The sequence below is a fragment of the Ammodytes marinus genome (assembly GCF_949987685.1).
Source record: "Ammodytes marinus genome assembly, chromosome: 20".
In the NCBI taxonomy this organism is placed as follows: Eukaryota; Metazoa; Chordata; class Actinopteri; order Uranoscopiformes; family Ammodytidae; genus Ammodytes; species Ammodytes marinus.
Window position 1 is genome coordinate 24,231,629 of NC_137224.1, and position 12,683 is coordinate 24,244,311.

Genomic DNA, 12,683 nt, shown 5'->3' on the forward strand with positions numbered 1-12,683 from the left:
ATTTAAAATCTTTTTTTTTATTGATTTTATGTAATATTCTAATTTTCTGAGATTTTGAATTCAGGGTTTTTATAAACTGTATGTCATAATAATCACAATTATAACAAATAAAGGCTTAACATATCTCACTTTGCATGTAATGAGTCTGTAGGGGAGAGTGGCCTAAGTTGTACAACTTTTTACTCAAAGTGATTTTAAAGTGAGGCCTTGACAGTAAAGTCTCCAACTCAAATATGTACATATATTCAGGGTGTTGTGCATCCCTGGCAATAAAAACTTTGGATCTGGAATAAACTGTTGAAGAAATATAGCTTTTGGAAAAAAAGTTGTCTTGATGCACAACGGTTGTGCGGTTGGAGAGATTACCATGGGGTGAATTGTGCCATTGATATATATCTCATAAACTGTAATGCAAGACAAATCCATTAGACAATCACTTATTTAAGGTGTATTTAAAGTAAATAGTTGACAAAGATTGAAGGACAATTTTCTTAAACAAGGCCTAGCAGATCTAATGGTTTTACCTGCAAAGCTCACAATGACAAAGTCACCTTCATCATCTTTCTGGCCATCTGAACTCTCATCAGTGGTGTCGTTAAGTGGAATTGAGATGTCACTCTCTTCTGAGCTACTGTAGACAATCACTTTCTTTTGGTGACCAGCGTATACAGCCATGCCACTGGAAATTTACTTTGCACTAGTTGCTCCGTGCTTGTGGAACCAACTGCCACCTGACAAATGTGATTCCCCTACAGTTCTGCCTTTAAATCAAGGCTCAAAACCCATATGTACACCCTGGCGTTTCACCCCCATTAACTATCTTACCTCTGCACTACTATCTGTGTTTATGTGGATGTATGGGCTTTACGTCTTTTACTTTGGTTATTGTTATTTTACCTTCATTGTTTACCTACTGAATGCACTATGTACAGCACTTGACAGTGCAAACTGTCATAAATGTGCTTTTATAAATACATTTTACTTACTTACTTATAACTCACCCAGGCCCTTTGGCACAAATCACCCCAATCCCAGAAATTTCGATAATAAGCATGATGCAGCAATTTAGGGCTGACATCGTGCTAACTGTATAGACTCAAAATGTAGCATACCAAAGCACTAAAACCTGTGTCAAATGTTTTCAAACATGTCTATAATTGTTCAGACACAATAATCAAAAAACCTTGATCATGGAAATTTTACTTTAAAAGGCAAAACACAGTTTTTTTTTTATCTTAAATGTGCTTATATCTTATTCCTGTCTCCCTTCTTTACAGGATGAGTCAAATGGATGGCTCTTCTTAAATATGTGGTCACATTTCCAATTTCTTCCACGGTTTTCTAGAAACAAGGGTTGGCACAACTTCCAAAATGCACAACTTAGGCCACTCTCCCCTATAATATATTATTTTCACCTTTAAAGTTGAATTACTGAAATAAATGAACTTTTGCACGATATTCTAATTTTTCGACTTTCACCTTTGACAGTTGTTCTTGGCTTTGCACCAGCACATCCCTATTAGGTGTAACTAGTAATACAAAAAAAAAATACTTTTCATGGATACTTTCATTGTGTAACGTTGTCATTTTGTATTGGTGTCTCGCCTTGAATGAGAATTTAACATATTTCCTCAACTAGGATTTCTTGGGACTTTTAGTATGTTGTTCTGGACACCTCCTGAGCTGAAAAAAAAATTATTTTACTATTAGTCTGTCGTAAAACGCTATTTTGCCTGGACTATAACCATTAAACGCTAATACACTTCTAATCAGTTTGCCACGTGATGTGATGTAGTGTGTAAATCAAACAAATAGGGTTCCATCGTACTAGAACTTTAATAATAAATTCATTTGACAATTATTTTCAACATTATTTTATTCTCGATCTTTTGGTCTGAAAATAAGAGAAAAATGCCCATCACCATTTTCTAAAGCCCAAGATGAAATCTTCAACTTATTGTTTTGCCTGATAAACAATTAAACACACAATTTGTTTACATTAAAATATATAAAACACAAGACAAGCAGAAATAATACTCACAAATGGCTTTTTGCTGGGGGAAAAACTTCAATCGATTATCAAAACAGTTCATCTTCTGTCCGTCAACAGATCAATTCATTATATCATTGTTTCTGGGCGAGCGAGTTTCAAGTCTCAACATGTGGCAATGTCTGCCCAGAACATTTTCAAAAGTCTAAGAAACTTGACTATTGGAATAAGGTCAGCAGATAAACAAAGATGCTCAAGCATGCAAAAACACTGCCATGCTCTTTTCAGCAAACAGAGCATTATGAAAGACACAAACATTCTACTCCTGAGATTACAACTCATCACAGTGTGAACAAGGCTTTATGGCCTGTGCTCAGCTTTCATCCCCTATCACCTCAGGTTTCCCTTCAACTATCAATGTGTGTGTATGTGTATGTATGTATGTATATATGTATGTATGTATGTGTATATGTGTATGTATAGTTGAAGGGAAACCTGAGGTGATAGGGGATGAAAGCTGAGCACAGGCCATTGCTGTTGTTGCAAAAAAATCTGCAAGAAAACATGTCCAGTCAAAGATGTGCTCATAAAAAAGACAATTACAGCCTTTAATCCCAATAAGCTAGAAAAATCAACAGCCACACTGCGATCCGGATCTCGCTCTGTGTCTGTCTGTGTGTGTGTGTATGTATGTATGTGTGTGTGTGTCTCCCACATTGATAACAGGCGGTCGATTTGATGCAAAGAAATTCCAATGAGGCTCTAAGGCGTGGGTTTATTACCATCACTACTTGTAAATTGAGGCATTAACCTGGTGTTGAACAGAGAGGGTTTTGGACATCCAGAGAGTGTATTTCAACATAACATGTTCTGCTGGAGGATATAACAACACGTCTTTCATACAGCTCAGGCAGCATATTCTGATACCACACTATTTTGCTTTGGGGCCATGATTATTTTCTGGATCCCTAAAAAAAAAAAAATAAAAAACTACTTTTTCTTTGTGTTGCAGTGAAGAAGTGCCACACAACCACATACAAAGGATCTTGTTGGCGAGTGGCTACTGTATTGACATTTCCAGAAAGTGTAAAATTTGATTTAAGTAACTGACTTTTAGATAAAAAGCACTATCATTTAGCTTCAGAACACTAAACGATGCTGGCTGAGTTGTTAATGGCTATTTCAAGACACTATGCAACATGTGTTTGTTTGATTAAAAAAAGTTTGGACACAACAACACAATGAGCTGTCAACTGTAGATCTCATGGTCTTTGCTCAGTTGTCATGGAAAGAGCTCATCCAATGAGCCAAATAAGGGATTTCAGTGATATGTTAATGCAGAGACAGACGGTTTATGTGGTAGAAAGCTCCGGAAAAACGCTGATAGGTCACCTTGAGATAAAGAATTATTTGTCAAACTACATTTTAGGGCAATAATGGAGTTTGACTCCATCTAAACAAGGCTTCAGGTTTGATCCTGAAGATTGGCTGTATGACATACCAGCTCATCTGAGATTATTTCTAGGTTAACTATTCCATTATCAAGGACTTAGATTGCATTATTACATTGGTATTGGAGTTATCCCTTCAACAGCCTAAAGAGACCTCTTCTGAAGACGGGATTGGATTGGCTGACATCACCTTCACTCTGCTTTCTGTTTTCATTCTGGAGAACGCTTGTTGTCAAAATCAGTGAATATCTCCTCACAATCCACTACCTGTCTATACTGTGCGTCACTGATTTTGACAAGAAGTGATTTTAAAAACAGGCGTTCTCCAGAATGGCTGACTCCACGTTTAACCTCCACCTGTGTTACTCCTATTCTAGAGCTTAGGAGGCTCACACAATGATACTAGCCATGTCCACATTTAACTTGAGCAGAGGTCTGTTTTCAGATGTCTAAACTCAAAGCCAGATATATTGTGTCTTGTCACAGTTTGTCCCTGTCCAGGAGCTCTTGTAGTTCATTCTGGATGTCTTCTGGCAGCTCTAGAGGAGGCAGGTCATCCAGACACAGGTCTTCCTGAGCAGGCATCTCTAGTGGAGGTAGCTGGGGGATAGCGATCTCCTTCCCCTTCCTCTCCGGCCCTCCCCCTGCCTGGGGGAGCACCCAGAGTTCTGAACGCTCCACAAAGTCTGCTGCCTCAGAGCGGAGCCGGGCGTTTTCACATTGTAGCCTCTTGTTGTCGGCCACTAGCTGCTGGTTCTCGTCCATGAGGTGGTCCACCAGGCGCCTCAGGTCCTGGATGGTGGTGTGTTGCTCTTCCAGGCGAGTCTTGTCATCTTTGGTGGTCTTAGAGCCGGGGCAGGGGGGGGGCCCGGGCTGGCAGCCTCCAGTCTGCCGTGTGTGGAGCTGGTAGAGCAGGGTGTCGTACTCTCTCTCTCTGCTCCCTGAGGGGGGGCCTGGGGGAGGGGGCTGGGTCTGGGTGAGGGGGTGTGGGCTGCTAGCAGACTGCACTGGGCCAGGGCGGGCCTTGGTGGCCTCACGACGAGCCTCTCTCTTCCAGCGCTCCTGGATGACTCGCTGTTGTTTGATATGACTGTCCCTCTGCAGCTCCATGGACAGACGGGCCTACAGACACAGCAGGAACAGGAACTCATAGTAATATGTGGAAAGAAGGACAAAGCAGGAAGGGATGCGTCCCCACATCTGGTTCTGATTTACAACTGCTTCTACATGTTTTCATGAGAGTGGGATTAAGTGGCAAAGTGATTGTGATGTGTTGGGGGGTCTGGTGTGGGCAGGACACGCATGCAGGTCTATTTGTGAAATTAAACACACTAAGAATAAATTACGATTACACTTAAAACATTAACACACACACACACACATCTCTCACCTGCTCACACTTTGTTGTCTTCATTGCATCTGTCAACAGATCTGGGAGAAAGAGGGAGAAAGGCAGTTAAGCAACACAGGGAGGCAAAAAACTTTTCATATCCCACCACAAACTTCCATTATCATGCTATCAAAGCTCTTAGTAGCCTGGCACCGCCCGCCTACATACTTCCGCTCAATTTTCATTTCCATTCAGTAGTCAGTCTGGGGCTGTGGTAGAGCTGGGCGAGTAATTGAAATTAAATTTCGATTACGATTTTGGCTTCCCTCGATCATGAAAACAAGATAATCGTAATAAAACTATTATTGTGTCGCACGCCTTGCCTTGTGTGGTAAATGCACAATCCTTCTGTGTGCGCTCTGCCCAGCCCCCGGCCGAACACTTTCGCTTTCAGCGATTGCAGTGCAATGGTTTATTCAGCATAAAGTTAAAGTACTCGCCCAAGACTGATGTTAAATCGAAACACAAACGCCTTGCGCAAGCGAAATAGCTAGTTGTCAGTTGAAACTCCATGGCGGTGGGTAACGGTGTCATTCACAGTGACACCTCGCCAGTGGGAGCCGCCGCACAGAAAAGCCCTGTGGCTTTACAACTAAAATGAACCGGGGATATCCTGCCCGTTAAGGTTGTTGATGTGGAAGGCTTCTGCGATCGGATTGCATTTCTTGAGCCTGGATACACAGAGCCATGTCGCCAAACTGACAGCGCGACTAGAGAAAATACATTCTGATGTTAGTTTCAGTCTACAGCCAAACAAATTACAATAACCACCATGGACATCGTTTAAATAAAGCCTCTTGTTTTTATGATCATTAGGGCTTTGATGCAAATTCTGAAGTCTGAATATTACGTTGGTAGCTGCTGTGCAGTTTTTTTTCAGCAACTCAACCTGCACTGTAAAAAAAAAAGGCAATGAGTTGATCTGTTTGTAGATTCATACCTCCTCAACGTGCAAATAAATGAGTTCACAATCACATCCCTAGTCAAATATTAATTTTACTCTTAGATTGGAAGGTTTGACTGTTTATTTATTTAGGGTGGCTTTTTAGTTGTATGTTTGAGGAGCACATTTGGGAGTTTAATTTATGCAATGTTGAAAGAATTTACAGAATTTTCATTTTGGGGCATCCCTACAGTGAATAATCGTCTTTAATAATCGTGATTACAATATCAATAAAAATAATCGTGATTATAATTTTTGCCATAATCGAGCAGCCCTAGGCTGTGGTATATTAGTGGGTTCTATCTAGGGCTGGCCCGAATTATTCGAATATTCGTTCGGAAAATTAGTATTCGGAGCTTAAATTAGTATTCGGAGCTTAAATTAGTATTCGGAGCTTAGTTTTTTTTTTCAACATTTTTTTTTGCAAGAAGCTAGTAATGCAATATAATGTCAAATAATTTTATATTTGGATATAAAAGTTAGTAATATTGTAGTAGTAGTAGTAGTAGTATTGCTCATTTAGGAGGATATTACATCACTAAGTGTCATAGCGCATCCATTACTTCACCTCCGAGCGTGTAAATCTTCAACAAAATATGCAGATACTGTCAAAATCGGTTCCAGGGAGTATATAGGGATTATTAAAGTTTTTTTTATTTATTATTATTTTTTTTAATAATGGTGTGTTTTTCTGGAACGAATATTCGCTCGGAAAAACCAACGAATATTCGAAGCCTGAAAAATGGCATTCGGGCCAGCTCTAGTTCTATCCAGCCAGATTTCTGCCAGTCCAATCAGCGAACAGAGGGAGTGGCTCAGAAGCCGGCGCATGACATACGTCACGACCAAACGTTATGCGTTTGGTTGGCAGATCCAGAGTGGCACTGGGCAGATCCAATAGTTTTAAACTTCAACAGACACCCGTCTTCAAGCGAGGGAACGTTTGTCAATTGCAGGGATGCAAACAGGTGAGGGGTCAAAAAAGTGAGTACATACCGGCGACTCGTTGGCCGTGTGCGTCGCATGTTTATCGTAACGTCTGGTGTTTTCACCGTAAAGACTAGTGCAGGGTGTCAAACTCATTTTCACAAAAGGGCCACTCTAGAAATAAGAATCGAACTAAAAACAACATATCTAGGTATATAACCTGCATATACAGGGCAGGGGCATAGGCCAGGTTTGTGGGGGTATGGGGTGCTCTCCCAGACATTTTTGAGTGTCGAACACTTAATTTCATGCATTCTGTGCTTTTTCTGCATGGGCATTTTTTGGTTTTAGTCTCTGACCCCCCCCCCCCCCCTTCCAAAAACAAAACTCCTTGGATTTGCATGAATCACACAAGTGACCCATTTGGCCATCAAAAAAGTGAATCCCACTTAAAAAGTGATCCGTTTGCATCCCTTCAATTGAGCGATTCCAGACCTTCTGTACATTAAATGAAGTACGATGGTCTGGTAGGACCAGGCTAGGCTGAGGCTCCCAGTACATACAGTACTTTATGGCACTGCCCACCATACCAAATGCTTCAAATGTTAGGCGAGTGACAGAACTGACCTGATGCTTTGTCATGGCAGGAGATGGCCTCTTCATACTTCCCTGCTGCCAGCAGACGCTCGGCCTTCCTGGACTGCTGATGGGCCTTGGGGGGCATAGAGGGAGGGGGGTGAGACAGAGCACAGCAGGAGGAGTGTGTGTGTGGGGGGGGGGGGGGGTGGTTTAAAGGAGGCACAGTGTACAGATAATGAGGAAGTGGGTAGAAAAGACTTACTTAGCCCTCAGTCAGTTGGCTCTCTCTCTGAATACCACACACACACACACACACACACACACACACACACACACACACACACACACACACACACACACACACACACACACACACACACACACACACACACACACACACACACACACACACACACACACACACACACACACACACACACACACACACACACACACACACACACACACACACACACACACACACACACACACACACACACACACACACACACACACACACACACACACACACACACACACACACACACACACACACACACACACACACACACACACACACGTATCCAATGAGAAATTACACGTATCCAATAGGGGTGTAACGATACACGTATTTGTACCGTGACAGTACAGGCACGTATTTGGTGTTACAGAGGTGGACCGCGGTCCGTTCGTGGCGTACATAGCGTTAATATGGCGAATGTACAGGCTTGTTTTGCGGTGTAGAACTTAAAACTTGTCGTCGGAGTTCCCCCAGGACCATTTAGCCTCCGGCTCGCTCGCACATGCGCAGTAGCAGCCAGCGATTTAGAGTCTGTTATCTCCATGGTGAGCACAGCATGAGGGTGCAGTGTTGCTAACTTAGCAACTTTTCAGACCCCTCTGGTGACTTTTTTTCAAAAAAGCGACTAGCGACAAATCTAGCTACTTTTTCTGGTGTTATTGGTGACTTTTGGAGACTCTGTTGCTAAAGCATGTATCGCTCTTTACTTCTAAACGAGCAGCGGCTGCCTCCCGAGGCTCCTGCCCCCTCCCAGAGCACTGACAGGCGGCCGAGTCCTCACGCAGCAGTCCCTCCCAGCTGTGGTCAGAACAGGAGATACACACCTCTCCGCTCAAGTGTTCCGTTTGCATCACTATTAGCAGTTGTAGCAGTATTTGCTCTACTCATAGACTGTAGAAGAGGGGGGCTCTTCTACAGTCTATGAGTAGTGCAAATCAAAATGTTATACAGTGCTATCGAACAGAGAGCGAACTGCATGGCGAAAGACAACAGGAAACCGGAGCTCGCAGGCGTCCCCCTGTTATTCAAATCCCGCTTGAGGGATAACTTCGGATTCCAGTAGAATTATGAAAACAGTGATAAACGTGTGGAACAACGTCGGCACACAGGTTAAGGGCGTTTCAGACGGTAGGCGACATTCCGAGTCTGTTATCTCCATGGTGAGCACAGCATGAGGGTGCAGTGTTGCTAACTTAGCAACTTTTCAGACCCCTCTGGCGACTTTTTTTTCAAAAAAGCGACTAGCGACAAATCTAGCTACTTTTTCTGGTGTTATTGGTGACTTTTGGAGACTCTGTTGCTAAAGCATGTATCACGTCATTTAATTAATGCTGCAGTTGCACTTTTATTTGATAATTGTTACATTTATAAAAGCACTTCAGAGAGCTGCAGTAATATATAATTTTTTTAAAGTCAAAAATACCTTAAAGAAGACATACCCTTTTTTTACATACCAGCTTACAGAGCCTGCTGAGCATTAACACTGGCTTTATTTTTCACTGCAATTTTAGTTTATGCTGCACATTCACTAGTATTTAATAAGTATTTTATTTATTGGAGAATTGCAGCAGTATACTTTTTAGATTTGTTAGGCCTATGCATTTTATTTGTATGTTACATACTGTCAGCTAGTTACTGACAGCTAAAACTGTTCATTCTCCCTTAACTATGAACCGTACCGTATGTTTTGCATTGAGATGCATTGAAAATCGATTTTTAATCGAATCGTTGACCTCTGAATCGGAATCGAATCGAATCGTGAGGTGCCAAGAGATTCCCACCCCTACTCACCAGGCGGACACAGGTCGCGACTAATGCCGCTCCTCCTGTGTCGTGCTTGGTGCATGCAGTGTTTACGTCATTTCGCTTGAGCCAACCCCCTAAGACTAGCTATAATATCAAACATGTTTGATAGAACATAGAAAGAAGACTTGCTGAAATCGGGTCAGAAGACCACCATACACCAAACGACTGAGATTACGTGCGCGCGCCACAACTCCAGCACGACTTCTGTGATTTCAGTCCGACATTGGAAGATTGTCTGCGACTGTCAAATCGCGTGAAAAGTCGTGTAGTGTAAGGCCAGCATAAGTTTACAGAAGTGCCACACTGCTACTGCCTTTGACATTCTCAGAAAAGCATTCATTTATTTTCAAGGGACATATTAATTTATTGTTTTAACTGTTAAGTTATCTTGAAAACAGCAGGCTATTGTAGGCCTACAAGCTGTATTTCTTTGTATTTTCAATGCTACTTTATTTTTATGTTTTAAATTGAGGAATAGGCTAGATGAAATATAATGGTCGGAATAGGGAATTTGCCTTATGTAGCACACATGTTGATAGGCTAATCATGATGTGTAGCCTATGTTAATTCATTTATTTTCAACAAGGCTATTTGCATAAAAACAATAAAGAAAATGTTTCAAAAGGCTAGCTTCAAGGTGAGGTGATTCAGATTATTCCAGAAATGAGTACTAGACAGGACCTGTCTATATTAGATCTTAGTGTTTATTGTTTTTTAATGAAATCCACGTGTTTTTCTTCAATAGTTTGCATAGCTTGTGTCTCCAAATTATTACAGAAAATTGTTATAGGCAGGACATATGACAGTTGTTTACAGAGCACAGAATTAGTGCACCAGATTGATGCATTTAACTTTAAAAAGGATAAGGTTCTCTTCTGCAGGGGCATGCCCCCAGGCCCCCCACTAGAAGGTCCATTCTCACCCAGCAGGATCTAAAAATCCTGTGAGAAACACCACATGTACAGTACAAACGTACTGAATGTGAAAGCATAACCCTATGCCCTCATTTTTAACGGGCTATCAAATGGGGTTCGTTTTGGCCAATTTCTTCTAGAAATTTGGTACGCACGCGGCGTGCATACTCTTTAACAGCTCTTACCACCGGGCCTAAAAAACATTCTAGGGGAAACACTGCTGTCCATGCGTCGGAGGTGAATGTAACTTACTCGGCTGAAAACGGAAACTAACAGAGGGAGGCGGCTCACTGTATAGTCCCTTCAGTCGCGCTGTCAGCTTGCCAACATGGCTCTGTGTATTTAGACTCAAGACCTATGCTCGAGACATGTACAAACAGATCGCGGAAGCCGTTCCCGTAGACAAAGTTAACGGGCAGGATAGCCCCGGTTATCATTTTATCCATCAAACCACAGAGATTTTCTGCACGGCGGCTCACTCACTCATACTTGCGAGGTCTCCCGGTGATAGTCATCGTCACAGCGCCACTCGCTGCTTTGACCGGGCAGTGGCTTTGTGTGAAGGTGATTTAACATCACGGTCGTAGACAAATGCTATAACTTTATGCTGCATATGTTGCACTGCACTGTTGACCCACACTGGACATTTAATGCACGCACATTGCAGAAATTAAGCGCCTGCAGCGTGCTCGTGACCACACGTTAACTCGCATCACGGACGTCTCACATGTCCCCAAAACATCTAAAGTAAAACACCCGATTTACCGATTTCTATTTTTAGAGTTGTCTTGAGCACGTGTCGAAAATTGAGCCGAGAATCGATACATTGTTCACATCCCTAGTTGTGACGCAGGATTTAAGATTTGAAATGTAAAATATTCTAAAACTACAACACTTATCAGAGCCTGTCTGAGTCTGCAGAGGTTAGAATGTGACAAGAGGTCCTTCATAGTGACAGCTGCTTATTTTGCCTGATTATTACATTTTAATGGATTGTCTGACGGTGGTGACAAAGTGTCCCACCACTTACAAACCTTATAAAACATGAATGTGTTGAAGAAAAACTGTTTATATTGATATGAGAGATTAATTAGTGTTGATTTGATGAAAAAAAAACACTTTTTAATCATTAAAGTACATTTTTAATAGGTTTTATTGCATATGAAAGATTGAAACCTTCTCTGTGGAAACACTATTTTGGACGTTGTGAGAAGATAAAAAGTGTCATATATTTGACATAATAATGATACAATTAAATTTAAGGGATAATTGTGCTCCAGACATTCTATTCTTAATCCCTAATAACATCTACCATTTTAAATATTTGTACTTGCCTCTGTGTCTCTATCTATGGCCGACTACCTGCATCTCCTTATTTAACCTGCTCACCAAACCTTTGCTTTGTACTCCATTTAAGTAGCCTAGAACTACAATGATTTTAATTCTGATATTAAATATAGCCCAGTTGACCTGACCCATGATATTAGTTGAAGATGGCAAAAGGGAAAGGCCTATTGGATTTAAGCAACCCTTCCATCAACAGTCCCGACTCCCAGGAACTTTGAGGTAATAATAATAGCCTACACTTGCATACAATTATAAAACGGACTAAAAAATGATTGTATGTCAAATAGGCAACGTGTCGTCGGGGGAATGTCATTGTCATTCATTTAGAACAACGAGATATGTTAGAATTTAATAATAGTTTACTGACGCCTTGTGTAATAAAGGTTGGGGACATTGTAAAATAAAAAGCTAACAGTAGCTCGATTTTTGCAAACGTCCCTCACTGTAAAAATAACTTTCAACCATAGACTGTATGCTCTTAACATAAATAGCAACTAAGAAAATTCAAAATCAGATCTGACAGTACTATGTTCCATTACCTACTATGGTTCCAACACCGTGCTCGCTGTGACGAGGACAAAACCAAAATGTGCCATTTGTAGCACGTCCAAGCTATCAGGGAACAACAGAGCGGTTAGCTGTTCATTAACTATGGAAGCTAGCTAAACAAGCTTCCCTATGCAATCTACTAGCTTCAGTAACGTTAGCTTGCAATGTTAGCCTGTTATTGCAACATCAAGACAGAAACTTACGAGATTGAGCGGGCTGTCCACGACCTCCATGGAGTCCGTTCTTCGATGGCTAACACTACATGAAACTTGTCTCTGCACCTCACGGACTGTCATTCGCGCTCCTATTAACAAAAAGTCTTCAGAAAAATACTGAGAAGAAACTGACAGTCAGAGTGAGAGCAGCACAATCCGACACAGTCGCCTCCAGTCCTCAGCCCACAAATATACTGCCAAAGCTGCGTCACACGCCGTGACGCATATCGGTTAGACGTAAAGACGTTTTACTACGTCAAGTTACCGGAAA

The 12,683-nt window shown here is 41.6% G+C and overlaps 1 protein-coding gene across 1 annotated transcript; it reads right to left on the bottom strand.

Annotated features, from left to right (window-relative positions):
- Positions 1–1,823: 1,823 nt before the first annotated feature.
- Positions 1,824–12,586, bottom strand: nrbf2b (nuclear receptor binding factor 2b). The gene is made up of 4 exons (XM_080048856.1): positions 12,401–12,586; positions 7,329–7,413; positions 4,832–4,872; positions 1,824–4,563 (listed from the first exon to the last, which is right to left on the bottom strand). Exons 1-4 carry the CDS (start codon positions 12,491–12,493, stop codon positions 3,922–3,924), a joined length of 861 nt encoding a protein of 286 aa, XP_079904982.1. The 5' UTR covers positions 12,494–12,586; the 3' UTR covers positions 1,824–3,921.
- Between the last annotated feature and the right edge of the window lie 97 nt (positions 12,587–12,683).

What these genes read in the sequence shown, in the direction of transcription:
- nrbf2b (XM_080048856.1), bottom strand. Translation starts at nt 12,493, where the DNA reads ATGACAGTCCGTGAGGTGCAGAGACAAGTTTCATGTAGTGTTAGCCAT. An exon ending in CTGCCATGACAAAGCATCAG is followed by an intron (nt 4,873 to 7,328) that starts GTCAGTTCTGTC and finishes TCTTTCTCCCAG; the next exon opens with ATCTGTTGACAGATGCAATG. An exon ending in AGACAACAAAGTGTGAGCAG is followed by an intron (nt 4,564 to 4,831) that starts GTGAGAGATGTG and finishes CTGTGTCTGTAG; the next exon opens with GCCCGTCTGTCCATGGAGCT.